Source organism: Tupaia chinensis, unplaced genomic scaffold (assembly GCF_000334495.1).
Source record: "Tupaia chinensis unplaced genomic scaffold, TupChi_1.0 Scaffold000274_1, whole genome shotgun sequence".
Classification (NCBI taxonomy): domain Eukaryota; kingdom Metazoa; phylum Chordata; class Mammalia; order Scandentia; family Tupaiidae; genus Tupaia; species Tupaia belangeri.
Genome location: NW_006159756.1, coordinates 3,026,685 through 3,043,995, shown reverse-complemented (window position 1 = coordinate 3,043,995; position 17,311 = coordinate 3,026,685). Strand labels below are relative to the sequence as shown.

Here is a 17,311-nt window from a genome sequence, read left to right as displayed (position 1 = left end):
CGCCGTGCAGCGCCCAGACCCATACCCAGCCAGGCTCTCCGATGCCAAAGCCTGTCCATTCTGCCCCTGCGGAAGCTTCCGGAGGTGTCTGACCAGCAAATGAGCTGAGAAAGGCTACAGAGTGAGTCATGTGAGCCCTCATACGCTCCTGGGATAACCGAGCACGTGTAACTCCGCGTGGCCCCAACACCTGCGCGCTGGCCACCCTCACCTGTGGACATAAAGAACGGGATGCGGAACTTCCCACTCAGCACCCGGGCCCGCAGGTTCTGCAGCGTGCTCCCATCGAAGGGCAGGGCTCCGCACACGAGCACGTAGAGGACGACTCCGAGGCTCTGCGTTCCATAGAGGAAACAAGGGGCTGTTAGGCTCGCCGTGTGTGTGGAGAGGATGAGCCACACGCAAGACGAGGGGACAGGCTTTTTCTTCCTTTCTTATGAGAGGGAGTAGGGAGAACTGTCAAGGCCAGTCATCTGTAGACCAGCGAATACTCGGCTTCCAGATGCTAACTGGGAGTCCCAGCCCAGGCTGTTCTCAGGACTCACCCTCCACGGTGAGGAGGGCAACAGTGGCAGAATCTCTGCTCTTGCCCAGGACACCCACCCGCACTGGCCGGTGGGTTCTGCAGGCACAGGGCGTGGGGCTCTCACAGCCCCACAGGGGAGTGCTGGAGGGCTGGCCCTGCATGAAGAGCTGGGGACCGAGGGAGAGGTGGCCTGGTCTCAACTCCCATGCAACACTGCATCCCGGGACGAGGAGGGCCGCCATCAGGCAAGGGTAGCTAGTGCTGCAGGGCGTGAGAGAAGGCGGTTACTTACCCAGATGTCCACTTTGGGACCGTCGTACTCCTTTCCCTCAAAGAGCTCGGGTGCGGCATAGGGAGGGCTGCCACACCAGGTCTTCAGCAGCTGCCCGGGAGTGAAGAGGTTACTGAAGCCAAAATCTAGAAGGACAAATGTGAGCACAAGTCAGTACCAGTTACTACTGTTCAAGGCTTCCAAATAGTTACGTTTAAATATCACATGTGAAAAGAGAATTTAGAAAATATTAGCTGTTGACACACATTAGCTATGTTAGCTATGTAAGTGGCCAGCTATGCCACTTACACCTAAGGAAAAGAACAGCAGTGAAACACAGCTCCGATGGGCTGGAATGCAGAAGCCACTGAGTGGATGTAACAGGGACTGGTTTAGGTCAGCAAAACCAGCGCTGTCCCCTTCATAAACCTAGGTGGAGAGAGGTGGGTACTTGCCACCCCCCTTTCTTTAATTTGCCAGAGGTTCACAGAGAGACACAAACAGAGAGAAAGAGGGAGAGAGAAAGTGAGAAAGCAAGCCCCGTGGGGCATGACTATGCCACAGTCCCTTCTCCATTTTTCCTTTCAGGATTTTGGGCATGCACGCCTATGTACCTAGTGTGTTTATCAAGTTCAGTCCTGGGACTTGAACCACACATGTGGCCATGTGGGATCCAGCCACCTTACCCTCCATGCCACTGGCTGGCAAGGTACTTATTCATCTAAGAACAAAAATCAAATTGAATAATGGTTGATGTCAAAAATCATACCAGAATCAGTAAACACCTATAAGCCTATTCAACTGGACCCACAATTTTCATACTGTTTTTTTCTTCTTATGATAGACATTTATGACCGCTAAAACTTTGGCAAAATGGCAGTACCACCACCAAGGAGGCTCATTTGAAATGAAGAAGGTACAACTTATCTACAAAATAAATCAAGGATGTTGACAATTTAACTTCAACTCTCTGTGTTTCAACTCCTACCCCGTTTTGTCCCCTCCTCCTGCTCTAAGAGTAGATGGGAGGAAGGAGGGGTGGGCTGAGGGGAGGGATACTGAGAAATGAACGAATGGCAGGTGGGAACACAGAGTCGGTACATGAACGCCTTCATTTACGAACAACCCGTGGGGGCAGGACTCCCTCAAGCTGCAGGCACACTGTCCTTCTAATCATGGCATCTAAAAACGCGCAGCACCCGCCTGCTCGCCGAACTCTGTCCTCCCTCCCCGGTTCTACTCTCACTTCCTCTGGCTCCTTCGGCTGTTGTTTGCCTTCTCTCTACCGTCTACAGATACAGAAAGCATTTTCTAACAGGTGTGTGCTGCTTCGGGCTGCCTCACCTCCCTAGGGCCTCGGGGCTCTCTTCTGGGCCCACAGCGTCCACTCTCATTGGTTTGGGCATAACTCCCCGAACTTCTATCTCTGACCCGGGTGCCACTCTTAAGTTTTTGGCATGAATTTCAATACTTGCTCGGGAAGAACTCAAACCCACCATTTTCCAAAACCAAATCTGTTCTTTTGGTGATGTTCTCGCCCTTCTGAGATGGCATTACTGCTCCCGTTAGGAACGCGGCAGTGGTCTGGGATTCTCGAATTCCCCCTCCCTCCCATTCCCGGTGGCTAATACAACTCATACAGGCCCTGCCCTGGCGGTGCACAGGGAGTACCACCACTTGGGAGGCTGCAAGCTGCACGGGAGGCCTGGGTTTGGTTCCCAGCCAACCTGAACACACCAGGGTCACACAACTATGTGCCGGTAATCTTGGCTAACTGGGAGGCGACGGCGGAGACAGTAGCACGGTGAGACCCTGTCAAAAATGCCTCCTTCTCTCTCCCCCTTCTCTATAAAACCAAGGAGGGAAACTTTTACATTCCCACTCCCTAAGTGTGTCTTGAATCCACCTTTTCCTTTCTATTTCTCATTTTTTTAAGAGATATTTTTGCTATTAGGGTGTGTGTACTCACCCAAGAGACAGAAAGCAAGAAATTACCCCCTAGAGGGGATGGCCAAACCCAATCCCTTTTCCTCTTGGGATTGTGGGCACGCACGCACCTGACATAAGTTTCAAGCAGCCAGGTCCAGGACTCGAGCTGCAGTCAGTCACGCGGGAGTCCAGGGCCCTAACCACTGTGCCACCTGCTGTTCATTCCTACTCTCACCATCTCTGGCCTAAGTCGATGCTGCAGTAACCTCTGAGCTACCCTCTGGCAGCACTGAGAACATGACAGTCAGATCCTGTCACCTCCTTGCTCAAAAGGATCTGGCGGCTCCCTTCTGCTTATGGAAGAGTCGATCTCTTAGCGGTGTCATTGCAGGTCCTGTACAAGCCGCCCCACCCCACCCTACCTTTCCAGCCTAGCCCTGGTCGTTCCAGCAGCACTAGGCTAGCCACGCCCCATGCTTACATGCTTCCTCGGGCTACTTCCTCTCTGTGCCAGGACTTTTCCACCCATAAAATATCACTCATTTTCAAGGTTCAGTTGAATATTATTTCCTGTATGAAGCCTTGACTGATTTCCACCAGAAGTCACCAGGCCCACAGCTTCCTCCACTGTGCCCACAGGACCTGTGCATTCCAATCACCACTCTGCCCTATTAGGAATCTATCGGATTGTGCTTATCCCCTCTACTGCTTAGGGAGTGGGGAGGCTATAGTTTTATTTACCCTAATCTCCAAATAGGGTCCTTAATGCACAGCAGAAACTCAAGAGATGGGGACGAAATTAAACTGCAATAGTCACTGGGCCAGCCCTCTCATCACCTCCTGGCTGCTGGAGCCTTCTCAAACTGACAATGGCAACTGGCCAGCTCTGAGAGCCTCTACCTCCTGCTCAGCCCTCTGAATGTTCTAAAATTAACTTAATGATCACAAGGGGCTTGGAGGTCAGATCCACAATTAGAATCATTGTAACTACTTCTATGAGAAACTGAATACAGTCCTCTCATTCATTAACAGAAATAAACACCTCTTCTGTGAAGTCCTCTTGGCTCCCCTAAAAGAAATGTCCCCTCTTCTCTGTACTCTATTACTTTGTATTTTCCCTTTTGTGTATGTGTATGTATGTGTATTGGTGTGTGTGTGTGTGTGTGTGTATATAAAATCTATTCTAGCTCCTTAAAAACATCTTCTCTCTTTCACTCGTAGAGATCTACCCTCTCTCTAGTTTAAGATCATCGTATTGTTCTCTGACTCTCCGAGTACCTAACACAGTGCTTAAACACAGTGGGTATGCGATAAACATTTATGAAGCAGACAGCACCTACAGCTCTACCAACTAACCTATAACTTTTGAAATACAGTAACTTTAATTTTCAAATTAAAGTCTGCATGCACTCAACACTGTTAAGTTTTGTCTTTTATTTTTAAGAGAGTAGGATGGGTTGCTAAAAATCCCCAGTAAGATGTAGCAAAGTAGATGTCTTTGGGAATTATACAGAAAAAAAAAAGTCTTTTTTTTTAAAAGTTGGTTTGCAAAGACTTTCACCAGGTCTTTTTCCATGACTGGCCCTCCTCTCCTCTCCAGTGCAAAGAAGAAATGCAGCTGACTTTGTGATAATGAAAAGATTCTGACATTTGTGTGACTGGATAGCAAAGTGCAGAGGAGAAAAATCACATGTGTTTACTTGTGATCTGAATGAAGAACACAATAGGCTAAGCAATAATTTAAACCACTTGATTTTAAATGTTCCTAAAAAGCAGCTTAACATATATGCAGGGTCCAGTCTCAGAGGCGTAGTTGGTACTGGACTAAACTGCAGTACCAGAAGCTACACGGCCGACTGTGGGTTTGGATCCCGAGGTGCCCTGAAGACGTGCCAGGTACGGGCATGTCCCAAATCCCGATGAGCTGGAGGGCCAGGGGAAGGGGGTCACTGTGTGAAGAGACCCTGTCAAGGATGGCTCGCTCACTCTCTCTCATGTGCATATGCTCTTTCACTCTCATGAATAAAACAAACTGTACATAAAGGGGTGTGTGTGTGTGTGTCTATATATCTCATTTGAACATCTAATGCTCTATCTTCAACTAATAACCTTTCCATCCTTTTACTCTACCAGGGAAAGGAAAGCACAAAAACACCATCGTGTGAGCCTGTCTGCCCTCTCCACCGGGCAGGACATCTTCACGATAAAGCAGATCAGAAATATCAAGAGGGGACCTCAGTGCTAGCCACAGGTCTTGACTAGCAGTAGGTGTTTCTGTAACAAATGAGTGTGCAGAAATGAAACCCTTAGGGCTTGACGACTAGAGACAGCCACATCTGGGGAAGCACCTGTTTCCGCAGCATGTCACGGCCAAACAGCTGGCTTCAAGCTAGACCCAATGACCAAATGCAAAATTTCAGTAAGATCCAACTGCACAAATAAAGCCCCTACCAGTCTGCTCTAATTTCCTGTAATACACCAAGCAAAATCCTCTAGTCTTAGAAACCTGTCGAGAGGTTTCCTACAATCATCCCAAGTATTATTCTTATTCCTAACACTGAGGCATTGCACATTCATACAAAATTTGGTGCTTCATGTGTGTGATGACAAGTTTTCTAATAATTAAAGAGCGCTTCCCCCAATAAACACACATCCTGCAATAAGACATAAAACAATATATTTTATATTCAGTATGATTATCTTCATCTGTAGTTCAAGAACGAGCAAAACTATATTGTTGAAGGACGGGCCAATTGCACATTATATTCAATATAAATAGCATCCCGTAAAGCAAAAACTCCTGAGTGATGCATTACACAGGTAGTAAAACCATTTTAAACAGACACTATAAAGTAAGTCTAGAAGTGATTAACACGTAGTCAAAACACCAGTTACCTTTTGCGGAGATGAGATTTTGCTGGGGGGTACAGTCAGGTACTTTATATCCCTTACTGTTTACTTATTGACATCAGGAAAGCTTTATGGCCTCCAAATGCAACACTGAAATGCTGGAGCGTGCCCTCTGAGGCTCCACCTATTTGGCTGCTGGAGGGAGCTTTCCCGAGGTTGAGGTCCGGCGTGGTGGTCTGCACAGGTCCAGTCGTTGCCGCAGAAAACAGTTTAGAGCGTTTTCTATATTTCACCACGGATACCGCCCCACTGGCAAATGTATCCACGCTAGTGAAACACCTAGATTTATTTGTATTTATTTGAAATGCCAAAGGGCCCCTGTACTCATCAAAGAGAGAAGCAGAGAGAGGGAGAGAGAGGAGGCACCCCACAGTGGGGCATGGTCACTGCAATCTTTTCTCTTCCATGTCTCCATCCTGTCAGGATTTGGGACGCATGCACGTATATTCAGTGTGTTTTTCAAGCCATTGGGGCCAGGGTTGAACCAAGCTCAGCTGTGTGAGATCCAGCTCCCTTAACTACTAGGCTATGGGCTGGCCCAGCAACCTCGGTTTAAATAGGGACCAGCAGTTGGCATAATGGCTATGTTGCTGGACTCCCACGTAGTCGACTGTGGTTTGAGTCCTAGACCTGGTGGCTTAAACTCACGCCAGGTGCATGTGTGTGCATGCCCAAGAACCCGAGAGGAGAATGGAGGAGAAGGGATTGTGGCATAGCCACCCCCCCCCAGGGGGTGATTTCTCACTTTCTCTCTCTCTCTGTCTCTGTCTTTCTGGCAAGTGCATATGCCCCACAGCAAAAACCTCACCCCCCAAAAAAATTAAAAATAAATAAATAAATCTAATATTTGCGGGTTGATCCTCATGAGTACCCTCCACCCAGGACAAAAATCTTGCAAACACTGGCTCCTTCCATTCCCATCCCTGAGTGTTATTTTGGTTCCGTCCATAGGGAAGCAATAGTGCCGCTTTCTAGGAGATTTTGATAAATATCTTGTCACGCTCACTGATGAGTTCCACGCGGTGCTGTGTGCTGCTTCATTAGCTAGGAAGGAGCTGGGTCCCCCCGAGGGGATTCCCGCACACTCTCCACATGGCTCTGTGCAAGTGGGCGAGCCTCCCCAGCCTTGCTGTTGGTGCAGCCACCCAGCTCTGCAAGAACCCTGCCTTCTCTTTCTTTCTTTTTTTTTAACATTTTAAAAATCAAGGTGAAGTTTACAAAACATAAAAGTAACCATTTAAGGTGTACAATTCAGGAGGATTCAGTATACTCACAATCTTGTGCAACCATCGCTGCTAGTTCCAAGACATTTCATGGCAGCCCTCAAAAGCAGCCCCACGCTCAGCCACAGCTCCTCCTTGATCACCCCCACCCTCACCTGCCTCCCAGCCCCTGGAAACCACCAGCCTACTTAGGAAGCCCGGCACTCCTGGGGAAGCCCGCACTGGGCATTAACTCCTGCTGCATCACGGTGTCTGAATTTTTAAGCAGGCCTGAGCCCAACATTCCACCATGATCCTTATCTCGACTTACTCTAAAGCTTTCTGCACTTGATCAAAAATTTGGTATTTTTTTTAAAGCAAAAATCTGTACGTGATATAACAGTACAGACTGGTGTGGGTTTCAGACTAAAAGCAGTCTCTGAAACAACGCTTTCCTCCTAGCTTCCGAGCTCAGCAACGACTCTTAAAAGTGAGTCTTGGGAAGTCCTCCGCATTTAGCAATCAGCCCAACCCCTGGCTGAACTTCCTGACAAGGAGCTAATGGAGAAGTAATGCCAAAAACTACTGACTCACAGCCTGAGCGTATATACACAAGAGAAAACTCCTCCATAGGAGAAAACAAAGTCAAGTAATCAGCTTATTTCTTTTGGAGGGGGAAGGGATTCGCACCAGCATTATATCAGCGTCCTTCAGTGAATAACTTACATATCCCTCCATCACCCTCCTGCCCTCCCGCCAAACATATTAGCAGGTAGGATCACTAAACTCAGCTATTTTTATTTATTGTATTTATTTATTTATTGAGAAAAAGAAAGAGAGGCACTACCAAGAGGGTCTTTGACAGGTATTCACAACAGCTATTTTTAAATGAGGTAACAAGCCAGTTTCTTCCATGTTTCTGTATACAGCATTGCCCTAACCCCTCTTACAAAAATCCTCCCCAACACAGAACTTCTTCATCAAGCTGAGTAATTTTTTTAGACATTTATTTATGTATCTATTTGGGGTTTTTCAAGCAGCTGGGTCCAGGACTTGAATCACAGTCAGCCATGTGGGAATCCAGCGCCTTAACCACCATACCACCTGCCGGCCCCCTCAAGCTCAGTATTAAGCAGACACACAAAGGGCAGAGCTGTAATAAGACACTTTCTATAAGACGTACAAACAATATTCATTGAAATTCCTGAAAACACTAATAACTGCTAATACAGTCATGGTCCTAAATTTTATCAACTAGAATAAAAGTCCAATCACTCAATCAGGTAAGCTTTGAATACTGATATGTGAGCACATGATTCAGAAATTCATTGTGCCTTTTACAGAACATGACTCAAAGTCCTCAACAGAAACTAAAAATGTCAAATGGAAATATAATATACAGGTATGATAATAATATTTTTCAAATTAAGAGACATATGGTCTGGGGACCAGCAGGTGGCATAATGTACACACCTCTGGACCCCACACAGTCAACCACGGTTCACGTTCTGGACCTGGTGGCTTAAAATTCATGCCGGGTATGTGTGCATGTGTGCCCAAAATCTTAAGAAGATAACGGAGAAGGGATTGTGGTGTGGCCATCTTCCACTCCCTGGGAAGGAAGGATTTCTCACTTTCTGTCTCTCTAGCAAGCACACACACCCTATAGCAAAAATCTCTCTTTAAAAAAAAAAAGACATATGGTCTGAAAAGCTGAAAACTACTTCTGGAATAAAAGGACATTTGATTGTCATTCCAGAAGCTCTAAGGTATTAGCTGGAAATTAAGAGTAAGAAGCAAAATACTGGGGCCAGTAGGTGGCAAGGTGGTTGGGGGCACCGGACTCTCACATGGTCGACATGGTTCGAGTCCCAAACCTGGTGGCTGGCATTCTCTCTCTCTCCCTCTTTTTCTCTCTCTCTCCAAATTCTCTGGTCAAATTAAAATAAATACATACACACAATAAAGCTAAATAAAACAATTATTTTTTTAAAAAAAGGAAACAAAATACTCTCATGGGTCAAAGTTAACAGGATAAACAATTCAAAGGAGAGCAGACATCTGAAAAGTAACCTACCTGAAAGGTAACGTAAACATGACAGTAGGAGTAGGGTACTCCTCAATTCTTGATGGACCACAAATGAGTTTTCGGTCTAAACTGAACAAGACAGGCCACCCAGTAGCATGGTAGTTAAGGTGGATAGATCCCACATGGCCAACTACACCATTCAAATCCCAGATTCAGTGGCTTGAAAAACACCGGGTATGTGTACATGTGTGCCCCCAATCCCGAGAGGACAATGGAGGGGAGGGGATTGTAGCATGGCCCTACACCCTGGGGGTGATTCTCATTTTCCCTGTCTCTTCTTCCCTCTGGCAAGAGCACATGTCTTATAGCAAAAACTAAAAAAAAAAAAAAAAAAAAAAAAGATAAGACGGACATGGTCCCTGATCTCATGGAACAGATTAGGTCAGCAGGGAATATACACATGAAATAATTGCATATCTAACCATCAGAATCACTGCATGAACTTTAAGGGAAAGTTTAGGGGGCAACTGGCATGTAGCGGAGAAAAGGTGACCTGACTCTGACACAGCACTAATGCTTTGCTCGAGAGAAGCTGGACCCCCAATGGCAACCAGTTTGAATCCCAGCCTGGTCACCCTGAAACACATCAGGCATGCACACCAGTGCCCAGGATCAAACAGCCTGGAGGACTGCAGGGAGGGGACTGTGGCATGAGCGGAGCCCGTGGAAGGTGCTCTTCTGTCTTCCTCTCTCTCACTTGCACATGTACACAGCACATGTACTACATCAGGAATAAATTTAAAATGTGCTCTTTTTAAAAAGAAACCTCTCAGGACAGCCTGTAGCCTAATGGTTAAGGGAACTAGATCTCGCATGGTCAACGACAGTTCAAATTCCAGCCCCAGTGGCTTCAAAAATACTCTGGAAGTGTGTGTGTGCATCCCCAAAATCTGAACAAGAGAAGGGACCGTGTGTGACCATGCCCTTTTGGGGGTTGCTTTATTCCTCTTCTTGTTCTTTTCTTCTTTCTCTGGCAAGCACACATGCCCTCCAGGAAAAAATAATAATAATAGAGGAAAGGAGTTTTTCTGAAGAAGATTCTATCAGGAATTCAGAGAATCTCTCAGTCTGATTAGGTAAATCAAGGTGGTACTTGGATTAGAATGTAACCTGTAATCTATTTAATTGTACAATTACCCATTATTTTTCCAGCTTTTTTGACTCACGAACTTTCAAAATAATACACTGTCTTAAAAATCTCTCAAGGGACCAGCAGGTGGCATCGTGGTTAAGGTGCTGGATTCCCACATGGCAAACCATGGTTCGAGTCCTGGACCTGGAGGCTTAAAAATCACACTGAGTATGTGTGCTGCGCATGTGCATGCCCAAAGTCCTGAGAGGAGAATGGAGGAGAAAGGACTGAGGCGCGACCATCCTCATTTCTTACCTCCCCTCTCTGTTTCTCTCTGACGAGCAAGGGCATACCCCCTATGGCTAAAACCAAAAATGGGGGGGAAAAAAAAAAAACCACCCTACCAAAAGAGAAATTTTAAGAACAAGTTATCATTTTCGCATTATTTAGGATAAAACAGCAACTTTAAAAGATGATTATTTTGCGTAAGTACATTGTTTCGATATTGACGAGGGGACAGTCCTGTGAGCAGTTAAGCTCTGTGCAAAGGAGGCCAGACCCTATTTGGTAGCTCATAGTTCGAGTCTCAGCCTTGGCAGCCCAAAAGATTTGACTGGCATTTGCGCCCATGCCCAGGATCTTGACAGGATAAAGAATTAGAAGAAAAAGGATTATGACATGATGAGGCCCCACTGGGGGGTGCTTTCTCTTTCTTCTCTCATGCATGTGGCATAAAAATTTTTCTAAATTGATTTAAAAGTTCATTATACATTTTAAGACAATTTTACAAGCAACTTGTGCCATTTAAATTATGTGAGAAAAACATATTAATTTAAAATTGATACATGTTTAGTTTGGAATCACATATATATTAAGACTATTATACCCTAAATAGAAGAAAATTTTCCATGACTTGGTATTTGGAATGCTTACATATTTGGGCCTAAAAATCAAACTTGTTTATTTGAATTATTTTCATGTTTTGCTTTAGATGATGAAATGGATTAGCAAGTTTTATTTAAAAGCACTTCTTAGCAAAAACAACACCGTGAACGTGGTTAGTCTTCATTCCCAATAAGCCAAACTGGATAGCACGTATATATAAATAGCTACAGACATGAATCTACAGTCACACACTCGTAGTGGTGTCTCAGTCACAAAGGCCACGTAGACCGTGGTGGTCCCAAACATCTGCACCACATGGCTGAGGTGTGTAGCAGCCTACACAGCTCAACACGTGTGAGTATGGTCTATCGTGTTTACAAAATGATGAAATCATCTAATGATGCAATTCTCAGGATGTGTCCCTGCTGTGGAGTAACGTGTGAGTGCATTTGCGTGTACAGGATGTAGACAGATGTGTGTGTGTGTGTAGCCTGCCTATATTGTGTGTGTATGTATGCATATGGACGATTTTTAAAATTTTGTTTTTTGAGGCCCTAGAAAAACACCTTGATGTATTCTACAAGCACTGTGATTGGGACCAGCAGATGGCATAATGGTTACATCGCTGGACACCCACATAGTTGACTGCAGTTCAAGTCCCAACCCAGCGGCTTAAACTTAATGCCTAGCACATGTGCATGTGTGCCCAAAGTCCTGAGAGGAGAATGGAGAAAAAGGGATTGCAGCCTGGCCATCCCTCTGGTGGTGATCTCTCACTTTCTCTCTCTATTTCTCCAGCATGCATATGCATCCTATAGCAATAATCTTTCTCACCAAAAAGAAAAAAAGATGCAACTCTGGCTTTTTAATCTTCATTTATCCACATTTTACTTATTTCATACTCTTAACTGACAAATAACCACTGTAAATACGTGGGGTACGGGTGTGACATTATACTACACGTGTACACTGTAGACTGAGTAAACCAGGCTAAGTGACATAGCCAGCACCTCGTGTACTGGTCAACCCACACTGTATTAAATGCTGTGTCCGACACGGTCCCAGAGACAACAGAATGCTGAGTCCTCAGATGCTTGGGCAGGTCAGGGACAAGTCATCCATCTTTGATACCGCTCAGCCCCCTTCTCCCCTTCTCTCAGGAGGTGGCAATGTCCTACATGAGGTCTCACACTCAGGTTTCCTTTCTTATCATTTGTCTTTTGGCCAAGGTGTCAAAGCAAAAACTCCCTTTTTTTTCCTGCCCTCTGCTTCCCTTTCCTTTTCTATTCTCAACCACCAATTTTCTCTTTTTCTAATTATCTCCTTGCAATAAGCCACTTGCAATTAATAGCTACTGGTGTGGCTATCCTTCAAGTTAAGTAAAGGTAGAGAAGTCGATGTGCATGAACTAGAGGCTTGTGTAAGAGGAATCAAGATTGGGGAAGAGATTCGCTCTTCTCAGCTTCTCCAACTGCCGTTTATACACCCTTGGGCTTATGCTTTAGTATGCAGAGAAATACGAAACTCCAGGCTACACAGAACGCATCTTCCTGGAATGTCAACTTTCTCCAGGTTAAACTAAGTTAATAACCTTACTATTAAAACAAAGGTAGATACGACATTGAGTAGAATGCAAATTATGCATGAAACTTAAAGTTAAAGCATGGGATTAAAACATGCATGTGTGGTGGACCACTCTGGACTATGTAATCAAGCTCCCACAAGCCCCACCCTGGATGACTTCATTCCTCCCTGCTGTTAGGCTAACCATCGTAGGAAAATCTGAGAAGGCTCCTGCGTTGGTGGCATAGCCACTGGAAGGAAGCCCTCCAAACAGAAAAAAATCCTATCTTGATCCTGGCAGGATGCCATCATTTTTCGAGATCAGTAGAAACCTCACTTATAACCTAAAATTGTGATTGATGAAAATCTGCTTATTTCAATTTTAACTTGAGAATTTCTTCTAAAGTTTATCTAACATAGAGATTATTTTTTTCAAGTTCTGTTTTCCCAAGGGTTACATAAGTTCAGGTGTCCCAACACCTTCCAGGGGGAGCTCGAGTGCCTTTTAAGGATGAGAGCACATGCTTAATACAGCACAGTCTACATGGCTGATTCGGAAAGGTCACAAAGGCTACTCTGGGTCTCAATGCAAGGACCTGTCAACCAGGGAGATGCACAGAAGGACGATCTCAGCCTAGAACGTGAAGATCATGAAATGCACTTTGAGTTGGGATGATGAACGCTGTGTAACTGTGAACAGTCAGGACATTCTCAGTACTACCCTGTGGAAGGGTTCTCAGAAATCCAAGGTTTCCGGGACCAGCAGGTGGCGTGGCGGTTAAGGTGCTGGACCTCCACGTGGCTGACCGTGGTTTGAGTCCTAGACCTAGAGGCTTGCAATTCATGCCAAGTGCATGTCACTCGTACATTCCCAAAATCCCGAGAGGAGAAAGGAAGAGAAGGGGGTGTGGTGTGGCCATCCCCCTGGGCTGTGTGTGTGATTTCTGGCTTTCTGTCTCTTTGTCTCTCTCTGTGTCTCTGGCATGCCCTTATAGCAAAAATCTTTTTTTTTTTTTTTTGAGAGAGAGAGATTTGTTTCACTATAGGATGCATGCACTCCCCAGAAAGACAAAGAGATAGAAAGCAAGAAATCACCCCTCCAGGGAGTTGGCCACACCACAATCCCTTCTCCTCCACTCTCTTCTTGGGATTTCGGGCATGCATGCACATGTGCCCAGTGTGAGTTTTAAGCCCCTGGGTCAGGACTGTGGTCAATTATGTGGGAGTCCAGCAATGTAACCATTATGCCATCTGCTGATTCCGCAAAAAAACATCTCTTAAAAAAAAAAGTTCAATGTTTCCTACCTTTTTTTCTATATGATGGTAGCTTAGTCAATTTATATGGAGGGTAAAAGGTTAATGGACTAATGAAATGTTTTAGTTTCTCACTTAAAAAAATAAAATAGTTTAGCTCTCACTGCATTAAGGTCAAAATTTTCCACAGTACCTTAAATCCATGTACTCTGAAAATTCTTTCCAAAATATTGGCTTTTCTGTACTTGCACTTCAGATCTTTGCTGTCTACTGATTGCCAACTAAAACAATAACACGGGAGTGGGAACTGTCTCATGGAGACCATTCTGGGAGTCGACATATAAAGAGAAAAGTTTCCAACTTCCTTATGTTAAAAAAAAAAAAAAAAAAAACTTTCCACAATTTTCAAAACATTCTCATAATGTCTGAGTATTTGAAAGAACTTTTCTTCAGGGAGAAAGTCAGCAACATTTTGGTTTTTTTCTTAGGCAATCTTTTTTTTTAATATAGAAATTTCTCTACTTAATCTTTCGAGACAAGGATTAAAGTGACTTTCAAATAGCAGTGCATCTACCACTGAAAAATGAGACAAGGCCTATCCACTGTGGCGTGAAGATGCAGCTGTGCAGTTCTGAAGCCCGATACATGGAAGGCTTGAGTTCAGATCCTGGAGCGACCCAAACACGCCTATAGTCCCGGTTAACTGGGAGGCCGGGGCAGGAGGATCTGGCATGGCAAGACCCTGTTGAAAAAGCCTTTTCCCCCCTTTCTCTCTCAAGGAACACGCACACACACATACACACATATACAGACAATACCATTTTCCTTCAAGCTTAATATAATTTATCAATAAAATCTGATTTTGTTCTATTTCTACACATATCTTTGACTAGAAGTTCCCCTTTTCTGGCACAGAAATTTGATAGGCCCAGTCCTAGAAATTCTTCCTTGCTCTGGTACTTATGGCCCTGTTCTCCCTTTTCAGATCTACTCCCACCACCCTCAATGCACAATTTCACCATCTCACAGCCTTTAACTGGTCTTCTACTTCCTCCAAGTCCCTTCCCCTCCTCCACCATCTTTCTTTACCCACCCTGAAGGTGAGCTACTAAGCCTCCATTCAGATAGTTCCGCACACAGGTGGTATCTCAGCTTGACTCCCCTTTAAGCCTTCCAGCCAAGCTGCTCCACCTGTCTGGCAAACACACCAAGCACCTTCTCCTACTGCTCATGTTTCTCCAACTCGTTTCACCCCCCTTATTATTGGGTCGTCAGAAAAGCCATGATGCCTTTTTCTGTGCAAAAATGTGTCATGACTTTTCTGACAGCCCATATTTCTAGCCAGTGACCTTTCTCCTATCCCTTATATATATTCGTTTCACCTTTCTCAGGTCTCTCTTTGCATTACTCCTTCTACTTGGAAGGCTTTGATTATCCTGGTTAAAATGAGTATCTCAGGGCCAGCAAGTGGTGTGGTGGTCAAGGCATCAGATTCCCACATGGCTGACCCGGTTGGAGTCTCAGACTTGGCAGCTTGCAAATCACATCAGGTGTGTGTGCGTGCGCACCCAAAATCTTGAGAGGAGAATAGAAGAGAAGGGATTGTGGCATGGCCATTACCTCAGGGGGTGATTTCTCACTTTCCCTCTTCCTGTCTCTCTCTGGCAAGTGAACACAGCCTACGAAAAAAAAAAAAAAAAACTAAAAAAAAGGCAGTATCTTGTCCACAAATGGTTCTATCCTATCACTTAATTCTATCATTTTTATAGCCCTTATGACAGTTTATTTGTTTGTGCCTCCCCCATCAAAATGTTAATTCCAAGGGACTATTTTGTCTGCAGCTGTATCCTCCATGCTCAGATCAATGTCTGCACATGGAAGGTGATCTGTGGACATCTGCTGAGAATCAATCCTTGGAATTCTCTTTCCTACACCCACTGATGCTCACCACAAATGTGAGGTTCCCTCAGATCAACGTGACTGGGCACCTAGTACAGACTGGGTCTGAGCCAGGAGGTGAGGCTGCAACGTGTAACAAGATGTGGCTCTACTCCCCGTGGAATTCACGGTCTAACGGAATTGAACACGCAAGAGGTTTCTTCACCCTGGAACTCCTGTGGTAACTACACTGTGCGAATGAGGTGACAAAGATTCACCACCTGGCCGGTCCCATCTCCTCCGGTGTGCTGCACTCTAATATGGTAGCTGTTGACCATGCCCCCATGGGGAGGGCCATGCGGTGCTTCCCCACTCCTCCTTTTCATGGGGGTGTACAAAGTGGGAGTTGGAGGCCAGGAACCCTGTTCTTTTCCTAGCACTGAGCCTCTCAACATGAGAGAAATTCGCTTAGGTTCTCTTAATAAGAAATTTCGAGTTCTGGAAAGTTGAATGTGCCAAAAGATGAAGAGATTTTAAAGTTTGCTTTCTTTAAAAAAATAATAACTACCAGAAGGCACATATGCTTGCCAGAGAGAGAAATAGAGGGAGAGGGAGAAAGTACCCCACAATAGGGTGTGGTCACGCCACAATGCCTTCTCCATCCTGTCAGGATCTTGGGCACACATGCTGGGTGTAGTTTTCAAGCCACCAGGACCAAGATTCAAACTGCATAGTTGGCCATGTGGGATCCAGCTCCCTTGACCACCAGGCCATGGGACCAGCCCTGGTTTTAATGTTTCTGAACAAGCTATATTGACATAACAAATACAAGGGACTTCAAAAACTTTATTAAAAGATAAGAGTTAAAAAAGTTTACTTTGGTGCTAGAATATGAAATCCAGGCATAGTTTTCTCATAATATGTATTTTCTATAAACTTTTTGAAGCACTTTATAAGGATGAAATTAAATTATATTCGTGAGGATGCTTTGTAAAATACTTTATTTGCAAAGCATGATTTTGGTAGTATTTAATTTTTCAAAGGTCTAAACATTTGCCACCCAAATAGACCGTAAACTCTTCTTCAGTTCAAGGGTCATGTTTCACCCCTTTTTTCCTCTCTTCTGTGTCACCTGAGCAGAGTCTTTTCAAATAACAGACAAGACTCCAAATAACACTACAGTTTCTGAGCTCTAGACTCTGCCTCTCAGAAATAAAATCTTTGTTCTGGAAATTACCAACACTTATTCTGTATTACTAGTGATAAAAATATCTTCTAAAAAATACTACTGGACCAACCAGTGGCATGGCAATTAAGGCAGTTGTCCCCACGTGACTGCATGTTTCGAGTCTCAGATCAGGAAGTTTGAAAAACCCTTCTAGCATGGGTGCTTGCATGCCTAAAATCCCAAAAAGAGGACAAAATGGAGAAGAGATGGCAACGTGGCCGCACCCCATGGTGGGTACCTTCTCACTTCCTCTCTCTCTTTCTGGCTAGCGCATGCATGTACCTTCTAGCAAGTTAAAAAAAATTCTTCAAAAGACAGGTTTGCTATTGTCATTAAGAAAAGAACTTTAATTCTAAAATCAGAAAAAATTACCCATCTGAGCTTCATTCTCCCTAGAAATAAAACTGGAATAAAAATTCATAGCAAGAATTTAAGCACAGGCCCAGCTGTGATGGATCAGTGATAGTGCAATTAAAAAAAAAAAAAAAAAAGCTACACACAACA

At 44.7% G+C, this 17,311-nt stretch overlaps 1 protein-coding gene across 1 annotated transcript in view; it reads right to left on the bottom strand.

Annotated features, from left to right (window-relative positions):
* The window catches only part of SIK3 (SIK family kinase 3), a 127,042-nt gene that overhangs the window by 68,941 nt on the left and 40,790 nt on the right, over positions 1-17,311 (bottom strand). The window contains exons 4-5 of the mRNA XM_006149983.2: positions 819-943; positions 212-335 (exon numbers count right to left, since the gene is read on the bottom strand). Of these exons, the coding sequence (XP_006150045.1) occupies positions 212-335; positions 819-943 (249 nt within the window). The remainder of the gene's footprint in view (positions 1-211; positions 336-818; positions 944-17,311) is intronic.